Genomic DNA, 23782 nt, shown 5'->3' with positions numbered 1-23782 from the left:
ACTTTAACCATAAATAACATCAATATTGAAGCTATAAACTTCAGCTCAGGAACAGGAATGTGGAAAACATAGGAAAATATATGTTTATTTATTTCAACAGAGGTAGATATCAAAGACAAGCTGGAGATTGATTTATCTCACGCACATCCTGATCTCCCGTTGGGACAGAAGCCTCTTATGCACAATCTTAAAAATCCACATGGTAATAATTTATTGCATTCTTAGTTTGAAAGGATCACCCAAATAAGGTCTACTGCTATCTAACTTTGATCATATGAGGACTGTGGCTTACACCCATATCGCTCTGCCCTCTCTTACTAATAGCAATGTAGCTCATATATCTTACAATAGTAAGTGGCGATTTGGTAATGCTGGTGCAAGGAAAACCTACTATTGAATGTCAAGAGCTAAAGCAGTTCAAACAATGGGCCATGCCATCCATAAATTACTTTGGTTGTGATTGAAGGTTATAAGATCTCACTTCAAATTTGATTATCCTATGGGACAGAATAGTGATAACAAGGCAACGATTAATATACACAGATTCCAGTCCAACACGATAAGAACAAAGCATGAAGTTGATGAAACTTTATACAGGAGAAATAGGCTGCAGAATTACTTCACATACCCTTCATCAAAACTAGAGCTTGGTCGCGTCCTAGCTATGAGAGTAGCAAGTTACTTGTTTCATAGTACTCCAGAAAAGCATGGCACATATGACATTTATATACCAACTTGAGGAGTGCTTAACAAAGTTGCACGGACTCTTCATTTGTGGTGTTGCACCCGTGTCGACACGACACCGACACTAGTATGGATGTGGGATACGTATCGGATCTGGTCAATCAACATTGGGTTCTTTTACCACAAACTACGGAGAAAGTAGATTAGAATTGGCATTTTGATTTCTCAACACAAAAACTACTGTAGATTTCAGTGCCTACCTACAACTTGAGAATAAAAGATTGAATTACTGCACTCTACAAGCTACAGGTAAGTTTTCCACGTAATGTCTCATAATTTAGGAATATTTTTATAGCTCTATTTTTGGATATAGATGAATCCCGCACCCGTATCCATACCTCGACTCGTGCCCCCAATCTTAAAATTTAGATCATGAATTATCCAATCTCTAGATCTGCACCCGTATCGGACACCCGAACCCGAGTGCGCTGAGGTTTTTTCTTTTCTTTTCTTTTTCTTTATAAAAATTTCCATTAAGGGCATTATTGTACATTGCACATTGGTGGGATATGAATAAAACTTAGGATACCATACTAATACAGCTCTTCTTCCAGGTTAGCAGCATATCCTCTTCCACTCCTTCTTTCTCTCTCCTTTATGACTCATGAATATTATTCAGCCTTAAGATTAACTATCAGTAACTAAAAGAAAAGCTGATATCTAGTCATTATCATCAGCAGCACATAGCGCTCCTGATCATAAAACTAAAGCCTGATATTTTGGCTTCCCTGAAACGTCCTGTAACAACCAACTTTATGAAATTTTGTTATATGTTCTTCTTATCACATTATGGTTATCAGCTTTATGAACTTTCAAGCATCACTAGGTACACAACCACTTTTCCTAAATTTTTTGTGGTTGAAAGTGGGGGGTGGTTCACGTAGAAGTTTCTCTGGAAAAAGCTCAAGCTTCGGGATTATTCAGAATCCACGCGAGCCATCTGGAAGTGTTTTTCGTTGCTTTGTGAAGCAAATAGTCATCCAAGAGCCAAAGCTACAACAAAGGTAGGTCTTTCAGATTTAGAAGCTTCAATTTCAAGGAGTAGACCTGTAGCAACTTATGATACATCAACTTCTTCTACATGTGCAGAAGGCTAGCAAAAGGACTCAATTTCCTTACGATCAAACTTTCACCTTGATTCAAGAACTCGTAGAAGCAAAATCTTGTTCTTCTCACATTCATCAATAGAAACTGAACAGCATACCATGATCTATTTAAATCAATCACACCCACAATATGCAACAAAACAGTTAAATCCAAATACTTAATGTCAAGACAAAGGATCACCAGACAATATGAGCAATTGGTGAACCGGGTCATGTTCAATGGTCATTAGTTAAGGCACTCCATGATCATATTGTGATTAGAAAGAAGGACAATCCAAATCAAGAAGATATGGCAAAGACAGAGAAATGATGATAGAACTAGAATAAAAGCAATCATAGAATTGCGATGAATCGTGCTATGCAATTCCAAGCACAGTTGTGGCACATACCTGACTTAACAGCTTCCAGGATATATTTGAAGATTTTGCAGAGGTTGCAGCTATATCAACGCACAGGAGAATCTTAAAAGAAAAGGAAAACATGTCACTCTACAAATTCATCCATGAAAAAACGAGTGGCCATGTTGACATGCATAGAAACATCAAAATGAGGGAAAAGACACCGAGAGGATGAACATGGTGTCTTACAGCTGGTAGAGGACCTAACTGAGCACGTAAAGACGAGAAATCCAGTTCTTGAACCGGGGAAGTCCCATCAGCAGCACGGGAAACAGCATCTTCAACCTGACAAAAGATAATGACAAATATATTTAGAATGTCTACAATCTGAAAGTTGTCTCTGCTACCCATAAAATGAGTTCACTTACTAGACAAGCATCCTCATTCTATAAACACACTAACACCATGCAGCAACATTTATAGGATTATCTGAGAGCAATGCATCAAAGCAAATATTTTTGCACTTTGATAAAAAAGAAAGCGTGCATTGTAGAGAATCCTGTTTAATTAAAATCTATTCATATCAATCAGTATTCACCAAAGTGTTGTTGTAGTTAATATTGCAGCTGATTGTGAAACCATATGAAGCACTAGTCAGGATACTTCTTTCCCATTATCCAAAATGAAAACATAGTCAATCCTTTAAAATCTAAACAACAGGAGCTTACAAGATGTCCATCACAGGAAGAGCGTATCATATCAAGAACCCTAAGCTCACAAAACTGAAGTCCTAAGTCTCTGATCATTATTAAATAATCTAAAAGGAGACTGGTAATAAGTCATGCCACAATTCTGACAAGAACTCTAAGCTCAGAAAGCTAACGTCCAACTTTATGTTTCTTCTTACACGTCTAACATTAGTTCGATTTCTTCATTCAAAGACAGCAATTATTCACACATATGGAAAATCCAACTAAATGCCAGTTAACAGCAATAATAGCCCCCTCATAGCTAGCCAGGTGAAACAACCTTTCTCGGAACCCCAGGAATCCATACCAAAAGATATTGAAAAGTGTACTCCTCTCAGACCAGAAGCTTAGGACTTGACAGAAAAGACGCCATTATTCCCTGCTCCCCATTTCCATACATCATGGCTAGCCAGCGGAAAACTTTGTTTGTGAAGCTTCTCAATTAAACTAAGAAATTTTGTGACCTACCAATCTTAGCCCTCTACCCCCATCAAAAACCCCATATTTCTCCACAATCACCCCCCTTCAAAGTGCATTCTCATCTATCCGTAATCTCCGTAACCAATTTCCATTAATGCCCTGTTAAAGGCTTTCAAATCTTTGATCCCAAGCCCACCCCAACACTTTGGTGTTGTGACAGTCTCCCATTTACCAAGTTAAATTTCCTTTCCCCGCTAGAAGTGTCCCATACGAAATGGAGCATTTAACAAAGACATGAAATATGTAAGAATACTCGAAAGGGTACTCTTTAATAACACTTCCTTTCCTCCTTTGAATAGGTATCTCTTTTGCCAACCCGCAAGTCTTTTTTCAACCCTATCAATCACCAGATTCCAAACTGTTTGGTCCTTATAAGATGCTCCAAGTGGTAATTCGAAAAGTAGTAGGAAGCGCCCCCACCTTGCAATTTCAAACTTGTGCTAATGCCTCAATGTTTTCCACCTCACCAACTAGGATGATTTTACATTCTCTCTAAGAAGGATTTTTAGACCAGATACCACCTGGAACCATGTCAACACTTGTCTCAAGCACTCCAACTGAGCCCTGCCGAGCTCTAGTAAAAACTTTGAATATGTAAAAAAACATTAGAATGGGTCTGAGATTAGATCTTTCAACATACAAACAGTCTTGTGCCGCCCACTTTACCTATTTACACGTTACGTGAGCTTTTCTCTGGGCTAAAGTTTTTGAAAGGAGAACCAATCAGCTTAGAGCCAAGCATTCCTGTCTACTCAAGGAGATCAGAATAGAGATGGATTTATAACATTAACTTCATCAACTTGCCAGCCCCCATGCCCTTATTATGATAAGCACTTACCCTTATTTCAAAATATCAGAAGTTCAAGCTCCCATGTTTTCTGAGTTTCTCTTTGATTCTTTCTTATGCAAATCCAGCTAAAGGATATTGAAGAACCAAGAGACTTAATTTTATCATGTCTGGCCCAGATTTAAAGACCCACAAAATCAAAATACAGCAGTCCAAAAACATGAAGACCAGTAGCAAACGGTATCACAGAATTATTGTAAAAGAAAAAACTAGCCACCAACTATATCCAATTTTAGGGACAAACTAGAAAATATATGTAAAATACATAGAAGTTCCAGCACGGGATATTAATTGATACACATACAATCAGCAGATAAGGAACATACAGATGCTCTTCCAAAGGCGCTATCTACCCATTCAGCCAGCTCTAGTGTAGCTTTGTCTTCTGGAGGCAAAGAGAAACGGTTGACAGCCTCTTCTCCAATATCATACTTTGCCCTTTGCATACAGCTGCATCAACGCAATTAAAACGATATTGCTTAAGCCAAAAATTGACCTCACATCTATAGGTGATAAGAGTGCAGGTTAAGGAGCAGCTTGATAACCTAATTTAGCACTTAAAACCGTAGTCCTGATTTATATGTACAAGGGAAAGCAATGGAAACAAAGTTGCAATGGTATCAGATTGTACTCCTCAACTCTTTCCTAGGACTGGTATATCTATAACGAATTTTAGGATGCAGACTGTTCCAAACCCGAATTTGGTACACAAACTTAACTTGGGTTCTAAATGTAATGATAATGGCAAAATGACATGTCGAAGAATCTAAATATCCAAATGAAAACTTTAAAACAATGATTGGGATGACCGAAGACATCTATAAATCCCTTTGGATGCCTCTTCATAATAGATACGAGATACTATTTAACCCAGTCAGATATAAGTGTGTCAAATATTTGACTCTGATATCGTATGAAACACTCTAAGAATCCAACCGTAACTTTCAAGGCAATGGTTGGAAAGGCACAAGACTATTTTTTTTATAAGGCTAATATCATTAATCATGCGAAAAGTTCCTACATACAAGCAGTATATAGTACAAGACTATTATAGGCCACTTTGTACGTTATATCCAATGTGTGACGCTATATAACTGAATATGACCAAATCTCTAAAACGCTAAATTCCTTAATGACTATAGCATGGGAAAGAATGGAGGATATTTATAATGGGAGGGAGAGAGCTAAGATAGGCAAGTTGATGTTCAACTGAACTAAGGACTGAAAGGTAAGGGGCAACACTAGAGGCTCACAATGCAAGGATAGAAATTAACTGAGGTGGAGGATAAGAGATATCCCCAAAAATAGGAAAAAGGTTAAGGCAATATGGTAACTATATCATCCCAGCACGATACAACTCTACATTGACATGACAATTCTGCCAGAGCATCAAACGGATAAATTCAAGGCATTGCTGTAAAATCGAAACTAAGATTTAAATTATCTTTCCAGCATAAAAATTAAAATGTTTAACCATTATCTAAAAGGAAAAACATTTAAGATTAGATACAATGCAGGCTCGCCAAGAACTCTCAAGGCAACAAGAGATACAACTACTGGCCTGTAAACAAGAGACACAGATTTAGAAAGAGCTACCTTCAACCCTAAATATTTCTAGGTAGTAGTAAATTGATAGAGAGGTACACTCTTTCTGAGAAAAATTTTATAATGCATTCCCAATAATCAAAAATGAAATAAGAGAAGGCATACAGTGAGGACAACTAGAACAACACTTTTTCTAAGGTTTTTGACTCAGTTTTCTAGAAACAAAAGGACATTTCTAAATTATATGCATTAAAACAACAAAGTAGAAACACTAGTACTTACAGGTTTAGCAGTTTGGATGGGGCTGCACGTAATATCGTAAGAGCCTCCCTCCATCTCCACTGTCTTTCAGAGAAGGGCAGAAGGCACTGCAAAATTGACAAACGCCATTCCCAATCCTCAATAAATCTTTTGGCATTCATAATTCTCCATTCTATGGCTTCTTTGATACCAGCAGACATATTTACTTCCCCGTTATTCTCCTTCTCTGAGTTTGAAGATGGTAGATATTTCCGCAATATATCTAATAGTTGCCCTATAAACATTACAACGTTCTTATTTCGCCCATCATGAGTTGCATCCTCCAATTGTTGCTCCCTCGATATATTGGATGATTCAGATGAGCTGCTTGATGAAGCACAAGGTGTCAAATTGAGAGAAAGGCCATCCATATGCAGAAGAGAGATGATAATGTTCACCATCAGTATCTGTGATTGCATGGGGGAAAAAAGCCCTTTGCTGTAAGTAATACAAGGACTAATAAAACAAATGCAAGGGGCAAGACGGAAATAGCAAACTTCATAAATCATTCCTCCAACTAGATCAAAAATCAAACCACAGTCCACACAAAAGAAAATTTCTGTCATTGCAACAGTAACACAAATCATTCGATGGAAGTTGCTTGTTTTCAGTACCACCTTCGCTCAACTGGGAGAAAGATATTTCTGAGGCTAGCATGTACCTTCTCCAAAATACTTCTGTCAAGCTTAGCAATCTCCAGAATAACAATTTAAGATATAATCAAAAAAAAAATTGAACAGGAAACTAATGGGTCAGCAACCTCACTGTGACATAATATGCTCCCTCAACTTAGCATATTGCTCTTCTACCTCTGTATGACCACATCCTCACCTTAATTTCAACATAAAAGCAATACAATACCGAGTCTGCGTTCCAGGTATTCCGCTAATATTCTCCAATATTCTTAATTTTGCCACAACCTCATGTAACTGATGTTAATGTTCAGCCCAAATGCGCTGAAAACCTGTTGCATCGAAGCTGGAGAAAGGCCAGCCTCAGAAAGCGCAGGGCACCAACCACCAAGGTAAGTGCATCTCTGAGTATTGGGGTTATTTAGAGCTCCTACATGCTAGCCCTAACATCCAAATCCAAGGATTTTGCCTAGGATCTTCATCTCTCTCAAGAAGCTTAAAAGTTGAAAATTTCAGAATTTGTCGTCAAGAGGTAATCCACTACCCGGTCTAGGTGATTATGAGTGGAATTCTAATTTGATTGAAATATTAGTTAAAACCTAGAAATGGGTCTTTGTTGAATATGGTTGAGTAATTGGGGAAGAAGATGCAAAGTGGTTGGGGATTGTTAAATAAGTATACTAGTGACTTGAATAGCTTCAATAGCCTATTTTATTAAGAGAATTGAATTGAAGAAGAATTCGGGTTACACATTTAACAGGAAATCAGATGTGGATGGCTTGTATCCAATGTTTGAGCCCTAAACAGTCTCATCGGATTCAAGCAAATACGAATTGACAGAATGGAATTATACACATGTAGACTAAATGCGTTGGACATTTGGAGCATCATGTAACGGAAGAAGGATAAAGCTAAGGCTAAGGTAAGTTGAGGCCTAACCTTTCTTAAGGCGTTTTCCAAAATTGCATGATTTTATTCTTTCAAAAAGGGATTTGAAATGTGGACATATGCTAGTGGGGGCGAGCGAGTGTATGTAACGCCATGATTGAACAAAGTAATATAAACTTGAGCTATCTAGTACACTAAACATTATAGATGAGAAGTGGATATAGTTATGCATTGTGAAATGTGATGGATAGCTTGGGAATGAACCTAATTAGATTCCATGATAGTCGTGTGATTAGCCATGAATGGCATGTTATCTAAATTGTAGAATGTAAGGACGAGAGGCCACTTCTTGAATGTATGCTTGGGCCAAGAGACATAGGGATATGTTGTTTAGGCCAGATGAGCCATATATAAATTTTTAACCACTTTATTGAAACCATCCAGCTTAACATCAAATTTTGAATTGTTGAATTCATGTTTATGCTCTTGAGGTGATGTGGTGAAGTTCGGGAGACCGGAATTTAGGTACCAACCGTGATTGTTGTAACAACCTCGGGGGCCTGGAAGTTGGTATGAACAAGCAAGCAAAGAAGACTTGGTATAAACCTTGATTTACAAAGTCTCACAACGAATGGTACCATTGAACAAATTTGAATATCGGTAACCGAGAACCCAGAAATTGGGCACGAGTATGCCATGACATAAATAGAACGTGGGAAGCTAGAGTACTTGGGAGCCCGCTTGGGTGTGTGTACTAGCAGGACATAATAACAATTGGTGCAGTGTATTGAAGCACCATAACTAAAGCTGGTAAGCCAACTTGAAAACTTTGAAAAGTTTTCCTATTGAACTGGAAATGCATGATAATTTCGAAGTTATGATTTCATCATAAAATATGTGATTGCTATTAAGCTTGTGTTTTAATTAAAGAATTGCCTTTAAGCATTTAATTTACATGCATGCTTCTTATAAGTCTTGTCCCACCTTTTGAAGGGAGGTCGATGACACTAACCGAGTATTTTATACTCAGTCCACGTTGTTGTTTTCTTTTTTTCCTACAGTTGCAGGTATTCTATGAGGCGACGTCGAGTTAAGATCCCCATCCTCTCGTCACCTTGATAGATCCCACTTGCTAGCTCGGTGGGTGCATCTTTGAGTTTTCTCTTCTTGATTAAGTCGGGCTATGTCTCGAGATCTTGTGTATTGTTAGCAAAGTCTTAAAAGGTCCATGATGATCCCGTGATGTATTATGGGATAGTTTTATAATGTATATTTTTAAGTCCAGAGTAAGGACTCTTCCTCAAAGATTGTTTTCTTATAAATGATCCTATTATGAGAAGCTTCTGTTTAGGGAGGAGTCAGTTTTTCCACATATCTCAGTATGGATCCTAGGATACCAAAGAAAGTGTGTTTTTTCACTTGGCTAGCTACGAGGGATGATCTTTGACTGCAGAAAATTTGAGGAAGAGGAATATTACTTGTGTCAATTGGTGCTTCATGTGTAAAAACTCAGGTGAGATGAGAATCACCACCTTTTACATTGTCAATAGCATCTTGCTTGTGGTGGAAAATTCTGAGATAATTCGGAATTGAGTGGGTGATGTCGGGCACGGTGAAAGAAATAATGTTTAGTTGGACCTTTAGAAGAAGAGAAGAAGCAGGGCATTAGATGCAGCTCCTCTAGCACTTATTTGAACCGTATAGAAAGGGAGAGAGAGAGAGAGAAATAGGAGAGTTTTTGATGGAGTAGAAAAGGATTTTGTACACTTGAGGAATAGCTCTTATCCTTTATATTTCTTTTTGGATCACTCACGAGGTTCTTATATGTATAGAAGAATGAGTGTCATCCATAGAAAACCATTTCTATTAAAAATGAGTGTCATTCGTAGAAAGCCATTTCTTTTTGTAAGATTTCTGCTTTTTGGTATACTTCTTGTATACAGACTATTTTCTTGCCATTTTTTTAATGAAATTTATTAATTGATCGAAAAAAAACAATTGCATGGAACAATGTGATGTGTGAATGAATGTCCTTCTGCAAGTGTAGCTTATTGACATACTAGGCATTATGGATTCGTCCGACAGGAATTAATGGGTGCCGTCAAGTCTCCTTGGGATTTGGGGTGTGACATCAACGAATATACATAACAAATCCTCAGGAGGTAGAATGGCACAGCTTTTCAGTGGAACCATTTTTCTCCTCTTTCCCTATAGAACCCACAACTATATTGGATTCCCCTCTTTCTCCTCCCAATTGTTGGATTGGTAAAATATCCTAGGAATGTCTAGTTTTTCCTGAGTTAATAACATAGAAAGGCGGAGGATCTAGGAATTTCAGCGGTTTCTCTTTCTACTGCTCATTTGTCCTCATTTCCAACCATACAGACACTGTTCAAGATAATCCAGCATAATTGTTGCTCATTCTTCTCCTATCTTTTGCAATCCAGGTTTTCTAAAGCTTTCACTTTACCTACTTTAAATTATAAAACTTGCGTACTGGCAGACAAAAGGATAACGAAAAGATATCACATGATTCATGATTCAGCTTAGCTCAATTTATAAGGGGCTCTTGATTGAGGGGTGATAGCCACTCCCCTGTTGACATCTGCTGACATCACCTATTTAGTATACATGACACAGTAAGCAGTTAGCAAGCGTCCTAGTGAACCATTTGAGCATCGGAAAGCAGAACTGTGCACAAATCAAAGATAAGCATTATATTTTCACATTTTTCTTTACTTTTTTAATGAGATTTTGAAGTTTAAAAGTTATATACCAACTTATTGATGTGGACTTTACTGACGAGGTAATGTGTGAGTCGAACTATAAAGTCACTTGCATTAACTGAATTAAGAATACAGAAGACAAGGACAGAGCAAGAACAAGAACAGACAGACAACTACATAAGAAATTTTCAGATAGTAGACACCTTGCGGAAAATGTTGTTGATGGCATCAAGATGGTTCTTCAGATCTTTCAGGTAGCAAAAATTGAATTGGCCATTTCCTACTCCCTCACTGATATTCTTTTCCATCTCTCCAAGTGCAAGGACAGCAGATTCCAAAGCATAACGCATGTGCATGAGTTCAATGTCCTCCATCCTACCAAAGTACAAATGGAATAAAAGGAAAACATATGCAGTGAGTACCTACTTTCTCCATACACATTTTAGCCATTAGAAGTTTGATCCCAGACTAAGAACAAAATTTAACATTTTAAATAATCATGTCGTAACCCTTTCAAAAAAATTATCATGCTGTAACATTAAGGACATTAATACAAGCGCCATTTGCTCAGTAGTAATGCATCGACACACAAGCACAGCAGCTCTATAATTACTTTATCAAAAAAAAATGAATGAATAAAGAAGCAGCTATCTCTACAAAGTTATGCTTGCTGTGAATAAAGAAGCAGCTATCTCTACAAAGTTATGCTTGCTGCCCTACAATTCAGCCGAATCTAAAGTATCTACATGCATGATGTAAACGTAGAACTGAACCTAAGTCATACAACACATTGCAAAAGAATGAGTCACCACACCTCTTCCAGGCTGCTAGATTGGAAGTAATTGGCTGCATGCTAATCAGTTCAATAGCATCTTGAAACTTAATGCTTGGAACCACATCAAATAATACCTAGAAGATGGCAAAGAATTACAAATCCAAAATATTATCAAAGCAAAAGAAAAGAATTAAATCAACCATGTTAATACAGTCAAACCTCTCTATAACAGCCTCGTTTGTAATAAATATTTTTGGATGTTATAGCGAATTGCTGTTATAGAGAACATATATTATAACATAACATAAAAATTGGTTCCGAAAAAGCTTGGCTTTTATAGAGAAGTGTTGTTATATAGGGATGTTGTTATAGAGAGATCTGACTGTACAAGGATAGTAGGTAGTCAAGATCATAACAGAAGCAAAGAGATGGGAGAGGGAGGGAGAGAGAGAGAGAGAGAGAGAGAGAGGAGAGAAGTAATTTGTGCAATAATCTACCAAAAATATTGTTTGCTGATCTTAAACTTAAAATTTTCTGGCTCTTGGATTGGTTCTACTGGTAGTTCTATTTTTTCTAGTGAATTTAGGCAACGTGATGATCCTTTTATCGGGGATGTGAACATGTACCAGTTGTTAGCACTCTTCTATCCCATCTGTGGACAGGCTATGACCACTCAAATTTTAATGAATCTTTAGAATTTTTTTAATGAATCTTTAGAATTTGAGGATAATATTATATTAAGAGAGGCGACATCTTAACTTGATCATCTTCTTTCGTAATAGTATCATACAATCCATACACACTACCTGCAGATGCAACCTCAAGATTCAATGAGCAGGCAAGTAAGGTACCGAGTAAATGCAAATGCATTTCAATGAAACTCTAGCCAAATTTGTAAGTAAAACATATTTATACAAACAAAAAAAAAAGGAAAACTATATAGAATTGAACAACTGAACAAGTGGGACATTAAATACCTTATCAAAAACAAGTGGGACATAAAATAAGCTGCTTACCTTCAACTAAACAACAACAAACCCAGTGATTTCCCACAAGTGGGGTCTGAGGAGGGTAAGATGTATGCGGCCTTACCCTTACCCTGGAAGGGCAGAGAGGTTGTTTCCGATAAACCCTCGGCTAGAGAAAGGATGAAAGTAAGCTGCTTACCTTCAACTATTATTAAAAATTCTTCATACAAAAGATACTTCTCTTCCAAAAATAAAACGAAACCAAAAATCCGCGAAACACATCACCAGTGCAAACAGTAATGTTCTACTGTGGAAGGACAGCATAGAGTTTACCCGCAAAGGACTCTGTACAGATAATCTTTCCAGCACAAAATTTTCAACAAAGGGATCCCATTGCACATCTTCATTTCCTTGTTGCATAAACTCTTTACCAGACAACAGTAGTGAGGACTTCAAACTCCATGACTTGCCAGAATTCGCGCATGCTACAAAAGAAGCAAGATCAAGCTGATAACACAGGAGATCACAGAGATGTTCGATGCAAGACACCTGCCAAAGTAAAGGTAGTTTAAGTAAAAACCTACAAATTTATCTGCTCATGAAAGAACATAACATAACTTGCAGAGGAATAACATTAGACAGGAAAGGGAAAAAAAAACTGCAGTCTGCCCCATCTCTATCATGACAGAAGAATGGGAACTACCTCATCTGATCTATTTCCATAATGTGGAGAGTCTTCCAGGCGAAGAGCTTGTGATTTACTTGTCCACAGAAGCTGCATCAATTTCCTTCTTAAACCCGTTTTACCAGACAAAAGATCCCAACCGAGGACGGCTACAAGAGGCTGAAGTCGGGGCAACAGCAAAAGAATCTATATAGAAAAGGATACAACACATTTTTTATTCAAAAAAAGGTAAAAAGGATAGAAGTTAGTAATGCAATTCATTGTCAATTAAAAATGAAGTAACAAGTGAGTTAACATCAGAATGTGCCATTCTTTTTTCTTTCTTCTAAAGAGAAGTATCAGAATGCGACTTCTTATGCTCAACGCAAATGAATCTCTAGCTTATATATGGGATTTTGCATATAAAAAGCAGAAGGTGTAATTGTGAACAGTACATCACTGGCTTCTTGCAGTTCCTCCTTTCTCACAGCAGACAGGGCAGTATCCATGATACATTCCAGTACATGCAAGCCACGAACACGAGCATAATGGTACATTTCTCTCATGCAAGAAGTAATAACAGTCTCCAGCAATGAATTTGTGTTGTTTAAAGTCGTCTCAGAATTCAGTTCTCGGACAAAAACTTTGAGACGCTGAAGAGGAAGAGGAATCTGCTCACTTTCAGAAGCTTTGAGACTCTCAATCTCTTCCAAGAGCATTTCATCGTGAATGACCTGTAAATACTCCAGAAATCAACATTCAGTTCCACTTATTAAGGGCGTATAAGTGTGTATCTTCAAAAATAAGTATGCGGGTTATCTGCCCAAAGCTAGGTTCGATTTAGATCTTCACTCAGACAAAGATGAGATCATACAAAAAAATAGAAGTTTGTAGACGGTAGTTCCCAACATAGCAGTGGTTTTAAAAACGAAGAGCACAAAAAAATGAAAAGGCTCATGGGGCTTTAAGTGAAAAGCAAGAAAGGGTACACTTCTTAGTTTTATGGAAAATACAAAAATACTAGTATAAATGTATGAATGTAATATTATAACATCAAATACAATTAAAATTACTAATAACAACAATATTAACCTAAGCATAATCAAGCGTAACTTCAATGAGGCCCAAAAAACATACCGTCAGTCAAAAAAATAATTTTCAATTTCCAATAAATCAATCACATAAAAGAATTAGTTTTACAGCATTTTGTTTGCCACTAAATTACTTTGATACTGTACTAAGGTAATAGAAGGAGAAGCAAAAAGGAAGCTAGAACCACAAGTCGTACAAGAGGACTAACACACTAGGAGAAGTAAAGAAGAAAGAAATGAATTAAAAGAAAAGGGGGGAAAAACCAGAGAACAGAAGCAGCAAAGAATAGGCATTATAAACTCGAGAATAAGAAGAAGACAATGATGATAATAAGAACACCACAACCATACATGAGAAGAAGCATGTGAGAAAAGTCCTAGTATTCAAATGGAAAAGGACCATTTTTTCCTCTTTTCCCTTCTTTCCTTATCTTCGGAAAATCAAATTCAAAAGAATCAACCGCTTTTTATGGATCATTTTGCACCTTACGGCCCAAAACACATCGCTTCACCTATAAGGTCAACCACGAGGCTGTAACTCTCTGTTTTCCATACTGCATCAGTTTAAGCAACAAATTGATGGCTTTTAATAACACTGCAACATAGTGTTTTAGGCAAGAAAGCATAGCTCAGACAATACCTAGGAGAATCACACAAGAGGAAGAACTTCCTCAACAGGGTCACTGAAAGCTATAAGTGAGTGAGAATGAAAGGTGAGAACCTGAAGATGTCAGTGTTTGGTGATACCGTCTCGCTATACAATTATCATCGGAAGCTGAAGCTAACAAACTTCTATGTTAGGGACAAAGGCTGGAATACACATTCAAGCATGGCGAATCAGTAGCCTCACTGTGAAGGGGGTACTGCTGGTGAGCTTGGTTGGCTACCTATTTACTTTGGTTTGGTGTCTAGATCTATTAAGGTAAGTGAAGAATCTGTGTAGGGATTTCTAAAGCTGGAGATCAACATGGCCCCCAAGAATCTTTATATTAAGAGTCTTAAAATAGGGGCAAGATTCCAATTATATGCTAATTGAAGATATGGATTTCTGCAGAAGTTGCAGAAGTTGGCTATTACGGAAGGGGGAAACTGAAATAACAACAAGCCATATCTGGGGGCCCATGTTGAAAAAGTGTCTCAACTTAAATTGTGGATGATATATGTGTTACGTGATGACAAGGTAGATCAACACCATCATCTGAAAAGCATAGTGTGAGATTTTTTACCAGTTTGGCTTTTAGGATAAATACGAAGAAATTTGACATAAATCCAACAAGCAAGGTGGATAATATTGAACCATTAGTAGAATTCCTCGATTGTAAGCTTAGCTCCCTTCGACTGACTTATGTGGGACTACCTTTAGGTGCAGCTTCCAAGGACTGTGTTGCATGGAATCCAATGGTTGAAAGAATCGACAAGAAGTTAGTAAGGTGGCAAACTAAACACTTATTATAAGGGGAGAACGAGACAAATTAGAAGAACTATGTTATATTTCTACTCGTTATATGTCTTCAAAATGCATAGTGATCTCAATAGCAAAAAAGATAGAAAATTTGTAAGGAGATTTTATGTTGAACACGAGTGGGAAGGTGAAAGGAGTACAATTTCATTAATTAGGAAAAAAAACATATCTTTTGATAAGGCAAACAAGTTTATTGACTTGAAAAAATACAAGCAGTATACCAAAAAATTAGAGGCCTACACAAAATTATGATTCTCTACAAAAGACACTCAATCTTCAATACAATAGGAACTTCATGGGTGCACCAAAGGCTAACTAAGAATAATAGGTTATTCCTTATAGGTTCAAATTCTTCGATTCCCCAAAAAGTTCTCCTATTTTTGTCCTTCCACAGGATCCACTTGATGACTAGTGGGTAAACATGTCATGTCTTATGTCTTCCCTTCTTTCTCCTAAAGGCTCAGATAGGTAGCGCATCCAACACTAAATGTGACATCATCCACTGCACCCCAAACCCATCACAATGGCGTAGTCACTTGATAAAGAAATAGGAGGTGATCCACATTTTTGCATGAATATACGTACATAAAGCACTAGCTAACATATGTAATCATCTTCTTCCTCAAGTTTTCCACATTTAAATCGCCCTCATTGTTGTCAACCAAGGAAAGAACGTCGTTCAAGGCACTTAGGAATCCAAACCCATACATGTGGGAACCCCATGACCTCCTCGCTCACCTAAAGCTTGTGCTAATTAGAAAAAAATTACATCAGCTATGAAATTTGGGGTCCTAGGGACTAGAGCTTTTAGGATTTTCGATAAAGCTGTACACGGGGAACTGAAAAAGTATGGAGTTCAAACGGTAGTGGGAGACCAGTCAGATCACTTTGTTGCATTTCTGAGGTATTATAACAAAAGTGTAGGAAGATGTTTTCAGGAATTTTAGAGATAATGCAGGCAGTGGTGCTAGAATCAATTTTTGGAAAAAGAGATTTAAAGCAAGCAATGGTGATATAATCCATTTTTGGAAACAAAGATTTGCGTAAAGCTTCAGTTTCAACATTTCTGGCCAAAACACAGCGCAGTCATTCAGCTGATTATGAGTTCTAGATTTAGCTATTGACGATATGTTGTCTTTTTTCTGTAAACCTTTCTATTTGTTAGTAGAAAGAATAACCTTTTCCCGTGAAAATTATAATACCCTCTTCCCAAATTCAAGAGAGAGCATTTAATCCTTCTAAAACAATGCAAGCCGTCTAAATTACTCCTCCAATCTGATGAACAAGGCAGGTATTAAAAGTTAAAATTTGAACAATTATCACTCCTATATTTAATCTTGAAAGTATATAAAGCAATGGTTTCAAATGTAAACATAGTAGAACAGTTAGTTGATAGGATTCCAAATCAGGTTGAAAAAATGTAATTAGTAGTTAGCTTCTATTAGATCGAACGGGTAGAAAGAGACAAAAATTTCATCTAAGGAAAGATGTCAATTTTTTGGAACAACCTAAAATGGGGGCAAGGTCAATTTTTTAGGAAAAGAGTAATTATAGTGATACTTGATTTTGCATATAGTATTACATTTTAAAGAGGATTTGAACATAACCAAGGATTTGGTAAACCTAACTAACGCGATAGGTGGTTTGGGGGGGGGTGCATAACCAAGCAAAGATTTTTTTTTCGGTGGTGTTCGGCCAGCTTTCGCACATATCAGCTAATCCACCGGTTGCATACTACCTCCCACCAACACATGCATTGGAAAACCATGTCCGCCAAATTTAGGAAGATGAGGATAAAACACCTAGTATTTTCTGTCTCTGTTGAAAATTTGGACCCCAGTCTCCCATGGTCCATTCCAGCTTCATTGACCGCTATGCGACACCCTTGGGCGCAATCAAGCAAAGATTTAAAAGGGAAGCACTTTACTAAGCAACTATCAAAAGCAAAACAACATTTTAAGTACACAATCTCAGATATTGCAGGCTGTAAAAAAAATTATGTGAGATTTCCACATGAAAAACCAATATTCAGAATCGACTGTACTTTCAGTAAGAAATGTCATCACCACCTGTATCATCTTAACAAGAGGTGTACAACGAGATGAAAGTGCTTCCCCATAAACTGATAAGAATTTGTCTCGCATCTCGAACCAAGCATCTCCATAATTGTCCTTCCCAGGTAACACCCTCCTGAGTAGATCTCTTGAGACCGTGCTAGATAACAGAGAACAAGAATAGAATAACGAAACAGAGACAAGAACATCACAGGAAATAAATTGAACACCAAAAAGTAACACATTTTGCTTCCTTCCTATATCACAAGCACGTCCAACACTGCCCATTCAGTCATTTTGTAAAAATTAATTTTTCCAATGTTCTCCATCCACATGATGGCAGAAATAGAATATATTGCATATTTGCATTTTATATTGGTGCATGAAAAGAAAGTTGACCATCCATCAGGAAAAGCAACATGTTGATCTGCATTAGCTGAGGACAGAACTAATAATATTCGAGAAAAAACATATGGTCATGTCCATTAACCAAATATGAATCACCTACTCAATCCTAAAATTCAGTGGCATAACAGAAAACATTAAAAAGAACCGTAGTTGTGATAAATATGGAACTCTTAGGCACTCTTCATATTAAAACGTGAGCAAGCTGTCCTTTGGAATAGTTAAGGTGCGTGATGGGTCCAGAAACTACCGTCATCATAAAAAAAAAACTCCTTTGTCTGAAGGCAGCCTTTATAAAACAATCCGCAGTAATGAAGTAATCTTAATCAAACTAATATTTCCACGCCCTACTGCCCTTCAATAAGGTAAGTAGCTTCATAAAGCATATGCAAAGTCTCCACCTCTTTTGTTTCATTGTGAGTGTAACTCCCTTCTTCTAATTTTTTTGGAAATGGAAACTCCCTTCTTCCCATTTTATTGGACCTGTACTTTAGACCAATTCAAAAATATGACTTTTGCCTTAAAATGGAGAATTGTATTCTCTTAAAAAAGAAATTTAAGAATGAATGTTCTCCTTAACAATGTAAATTAATATAAAGTGTACTACTATGTACTAATTTCAAATTTGATGTTACCTTTTTTCTTGTTACAACTATGTTGTCCTAGAAAACTTGTATGCACCTTATTTCACCACAAACTCAGGTATCGGGTAGCCCTGCCTACCAAGACTTCGGTAGATAGGAAGAAATCACGCAACACTTTCACCTCTTTTTTTCTGCTTGTTTTGGAAGATTGAAACGACGGACAAGTGGTGACTATGAGACAACCTTGCTACTTGTAGGATTCGAACCCTAATCTTCCAAGGTTTTCGTCCAAATTATTGACATGTCAATGTTAACTTTTATTTTAACCTTTTTTTTTTTTGAGAATGATAACAGATACAAACTATTATTATAATAAATTCTATCAGTCAAACTGAAAACAATAATCCATGCAAACATTTTACTTCTTGATCACAGTGAAAGTCGGCCTAGGGTCTAAGATAGTAATAACTTCCCACAAATCCATTGTAATTATGCTTCACTTTCATAAGGACGTGACAGAGCATGGGATGCAGCTCCTCTAGCACTTATGTGGACCGTATGGAAAGAGCATAATAGGAATGCTTCTGATGAAGTATAACCTCTTATCCCTTATTTTTTTTGGTGCACCCATGAGATTCCCATATGTAAAGAAGATTGGGTGTCTTTTGTAGAAAACTATAGCTTTTTGTAATGTTTTCTACTTGTTTGATATACTTTTCAAACATGGGCATGCATTGCCTACTTTTAATGAAAATTATTACTTTATCAAGAAATTTATGCTCCACTTCCGTGCGGAGTAACTCCTAATACCCAACTACGTATTTCATATTTCAGCAATCCATGGAACAATGAACTTACAAATCACAGGTAACAGTCACTTAACAATTTATTTACAATGATATTAAACAAATATATTTAAGTTATGAACTTATCAAATAATGATGTAAAACCATGATTCTACATACCGATACTCCTCCTCATCGGCCCCATAATCCAAATGTAGAAATTGAATATGCGAAACAGCTACATCCACATCATTATTCATTAGGCAGGCCCTCATAGCATCCAAATGTGACATTTGAATGGACTTTTGCAGTGATTTAAGTACCCTATCCTCAACCTCCTTATGCTTCACTATCGTCCTGACTGTGATTGCCATACCCGAATCCTCATTCTCAACCCAACCAACTTGTTTCTCTATATTTAGAGACAAAACATCAAAGATATCTGCATTTTCCAAAAATAGCGTCCTCAAACACGTCATTTCCTCTTCCTCCACTATAATATCTCCCCCTGAATTACCCTCACTTTCTACCGTGTCATCCATTTCAATCAAATCCGGCCTCAAGCGCCTCAAACCAACATCAGCAATTTTCACCAAAACCCTCAAACTTTCACTTAAACCCTTCAAATCTTCATTAATACCCGAAGCATCTCCATTTAAATCTACATTTTCAACAGCTTCTTCGTCCAATTTCAAACTCGAGATGCTTTCTGAAACCCTTGAAATCACAGTTTGTAAGTACAAACAGAATTCAGCCCTTAATTTAAGAGTAGCAGCATCAAAAGACCAAAGTTGGGAAGTAGGTTCATTAAAATGGAGGAGTTCAAGGGTGCAGAGGAAAGTGAGTAGTGCAGGAGAAGGGCAGGAGCGGGACCAGGTAATCGAATCTAATCTGCCGCCATGTGCAACAATTGTTTGGAGAATCGCTCGAGAGAGTTCAGGATTCCGAGCACGAAGACTCCGCAGAGTGGCTCGGAATGGCTCGAATTGAGCCAAGAAAAGATGGTTCGCGCTGACTTTACACAGCAGCTCTGTGTCTTTGTCTTCCATAGTTAAAAGTTACACAGTCAAACGTCGTACTATAAGTCGATTCATGTTATAAGCAAACAGAGAGGAATTGAGATGAGATACAGAAGATTAGGGTTTTTGAGGTAGGATTTTTCTCAAAGATTCTTCTGGAGATATTTCATGGCGATTTGGATCGGTTACAACGGTTGAAAAAAACAGGGGAAAAGGTTGACAAGAAAAAGGAGGAGTTTATATAGAGTTCGACGGCGAGACTTGAACATTGGGACAGTAGCATTTTGCTAGGAGAGAACGCCGTCGTTTAGAGTGTTCTCACCAGATTGCTGCGCTTTCCACTGCCAGAATTCACACTTTTTTTTCCGTATTTTATTTCGTGAAATTGACCCCTGCGTTAATCTCAACAAAAATAAAAATAAAAATAGGCGTGTGCTCTTTATTCCTTGAGTATTTATTTAAAGGGAAAAGGCCCAAAAATGATCTTGTGATATTCGAAATGGATCAATTATAATCTCGTTTAAACTTGGGTTCAAAAATAACTCTATTATTATAGAATGGGTCTAATAATGCCCTTGTGTTATTCGAAATTGATCAATTATAACCCTCGTTTAAATTTGAGCACATTAATGACCATGCCGTTAAAAAATGGGTCTAATACTGTTATCTCCCTCAGATAGTAATGATTAGGGGTGTAAATGAATATTTAAAAATCGACTAAACCGACATAATCGTACCGTGCCGAACCGATTTTTAGGTTTTTTTAAAATAAAACCGTATGTTTTTATATAAATCTATAACTGTACCGATAATTAGGGTAGCTTCTTTATTTTATAAAAATAAACCGAAAAAATATTGAACCGTACCGAATAAATTTACTTGTGAATATATGTTTCACATGTAAATGTATTCGAACCGTACCGAATAAATTTACATGTGAATATATGTTTCACATGTAAATATATCAAACATATTATTAGACCTAGTATAAATACATGTTTCACATGTAAATTTATTCGGTACGGTTCGATATTTATATATTAAGTTTAAAAATGATAATGGGTCTAATATTTATAAAGAATGGGTCGAATAAGTTTAAAATTTGAGCTCACTAATGACCTTGCCGTTAAAGAATGAGTCTAATATTTATATTTGTAAATAATAATGTATTAATATAAATAATGTACAAATTTTAATACATTATTATTTTTAAACTTAATATATAAATATATGTTTCATATGTAAATTTATTCGGTACGGTTCAATATTTTTTCGGTTTATTTTTATAAAATAAAAAACATACCCTAATTATCGGTACAGTTATAGATTTATATAAAAACATACGGTTTTATTAAAATAAAACTAAAAATCGGTTCGGTACGGTACGATTATGTCGGTTTAGTCAGTTTTTAAATATTCATTTACTCCCCTAATCATTACTAACTAAGTATTAGACTCATTCTTTAACGGCATGGTCATTAGTGAGCTCAAATTTAAACGAGGGTTATAATTGATCCATTTGGAATAAAACAAGGGCATTATTAGACCCATTTTATAACGGCAGGGTCATTTTTGGACTCAAATTTAAACGGGGGTTATAATTGATCCATTTCGAATACCACAAGGTCATTTTTGGGTATTTTCCCTTATTTAAATAGCACAATAATAACAACTACACATTAGTCCCAAATAAAATGGAAGCCTATAAACTTTCAGTTCTTTCTTAAGATCGTTTTATATTATCATCATGCAAAAATAAAATATATAAATAATAGTAATAATTAAAAAAATTAACTAAAGCCTATTTCTAACTAGTAAGTAATCTTTATTTATTATTTTCAAAAGAAAATTTTATCTATCATAGCTAATTCCAAAAGTTATTTATGGATAATAACTACTACATTTTAATTTAATTAATTTTCATAACTACAATAAATTTTCTATTTACCTATCATAGCTATATAAAAAACATAGAGTTATTCCACTTTATTAATCTTTTCCCTTACCCCCTCTCTCTCTCTCCTCCCTCAACTCTCTCTTATTTTTCCCTCTCTTCTCCCTCGGCCAGCCGTCGTCCAACTCCGTAGCCCCCATCAACCACTCCATCTCCCTCCTCCTTCTGGCTCCTCACTGTCACAAAAGACAGAGACAGACGGAGAGGGCAAAAACAGAAGGAGAAAAGGCGAGCAATAGCAGTAGAGAAGTCGCCAATCATCTTCTCCGGCAAAGCTCTACCCGAGCCCAACCAAACAAACGCCTCTCTCTCCCCCCTTCTCTCATCTCTATGCATCACCACCGTACGCCTTCTCCACAAATCATCACCGTCGAACCAGACGCATCACCACCCGCTACCAAACCACTACTACATTTTATGTGAATCACCCTTAAACATCGCCACCATCCACCGTCGCATCCAGATCTGAAATCACAAAGTTACGATCAATCCATTATTGGCGACGAAAACAATGGAGGAGAAAGATTGGAGGCGTCACCGGATCCGGATCTAATGGAGATAACGGAATCCATGGCTTCTTCTCCTTCTTTGTATCTCATATCTATGTGTATTTGTCTGGCCAGAAATTTATTCCTCTGTCACTGCTTTTCATGACAAGAAAAGGAGCTGCCTCTTTCTCATCTGCTACCTTTCATGCTAGAAAAATTGTGTATTTTGTATTTCGTCAGAGATCTAAAGTGTATTTTGTATTTTCACCGGAAATCTGACGAAATTTTATTGTATTTTTCATTTTTAAATACAATGTATTTTATATTCTCGTCGGAGATTTGACCGAATTTGAATGTATTCTTTAATTTTTAGTGTAAATACGGTGTATTTTTAAAAGAATTTGAATGTATTCTTCATTTTTTTTAGAGTAAATACACTATTATTTGTATTTCGCCGGAGATTCGTCTGGCTTTGATTGTATTCTTCCTTTTAAATATATTATATTTTGTATATTTCGCCGGAGAGTTGATTGTATTCTCAATTTCGTTATTTTTTTAGTGTAAATATATTCAAATACGTTTAACATTGCAACATCAAATAAGGTTGGATACAATTGAACAGTGTATTCAGATGCATTCAAATATATGCGGGGGAAAAATACACCAGAACAATGTATTCAAATACAACGAATTATCCAAAACTAGCTACAAAATATAAATACATAAAATGTAGCTACAGATTGTTAAAAGCTCTTACAAGGTAGTGGTTTATGTAAGTTTCCCTTTTCAAAATAGTATTCATGCATGCCGCAATAACATTTTAACAAATAATTTAGTAAAAAAATAGAATTATATAAAAATCGATGTAAAGGGGTTTTGAGCCATAATATCGTTTATTACAAGTAATGATATTATGACATGTTTCCTAATAACGACAACTAAATCATAATTAACTAGTTATATCTTGCAGATTTGCAATATCTTAACACCTATCTTTTATTTCAAATCCCCTAAGAAATTTATTATGTTTGTCAACAACTATCTTATCAACAAAATAGTTTTCTCAAATAGTAACAAAGTTAATACAAATTTGGAGCATATATTTTTAATATATGTGTGACCTTAATCTTGAATTTTACTATAATTTAACATACTAGGAATAGATGAAATTCATATAC

At 36.4% G+C, this 23782-nt stretch overlaps 1 protein-coding gene across 5 annotated transcripts in view; it reads right to left on the bottom strand.

Annotated features, from left to right (window-relative positions):
• LOC107773091 (uncharacterized) overlaps positions 1–20508 on the bottom strand; it is an 81901-nt gene extending 61393 nt beyond the window's left edge. For 3 of the 5 annotated variants that reach the window (XR_012706081.1, XR_012706080.1, XM_075246646.1), the window contains exons 1-11: positions 19324–20508; positions 17385–17529; positions 13218–13496; positions 12802–12969; positions 12432–12647; positions 11170–11264; positions 10559–10730; positions 6092–6516; positions 4591–4714; positions 2438–2533; positions 2240–2311 (exon numbers count right to left, since the gene is read on the bottom strand). Coding sequence is in view for 3 of the 5 variants with exons in the window: in XM_075246646.1 (XP_075102747.1) it covers positions 2240–2311; positions 2438–2533; positions 4591–4714; positions 6092–6516; positions 10559–10730; positions 11170–11264; positions 12432–12647; positions 12802–12969; positions 13218–13496; positions 17385–17529; positions 19324–20192 (2661 nt within the window). In the remaining 2 variants the exon portion in view is untranslated. Of the gene's footprint in view, positions 1–2239; positions 2312–2437; positions 2534–4590; positions 4715–6091; positions 6517–10558; positions 10731–11169; positions 11265–12431; positions 12648–12801; positions 12970–13217; positions 13497–17384; positions 17530–19323 lie in introns of those variants that run through there. The other 2 variants (XM_075246647.1, XM_075246648.1) reach the window with 2 other exon arrangements.
• Between the last annotated feature and the right edge of the window lie 3274 nt (positions 20509–23782).

Source organism: Nicotiana tabacum, chromosome 23, assembly GCF_000715075.1.
Source record: "Nicotiana tabacum cultivar K326 chromosome 23, ASM71507v2, whole genome shotgun sequence".
In the NCBI taxonomy this organism is placed as follows: domain Eukaryota; kingdom Viridiplantae; phylum Streptophyta; class Magnoliopsida; order Solanales; family Solanaceae; genus Nicotiana; species Nicotiana tabacum.
Note: the sequence above shows the minus strand (reverse complement) of the source record. Positions and strands in the feature narration are given on the sequence as shown.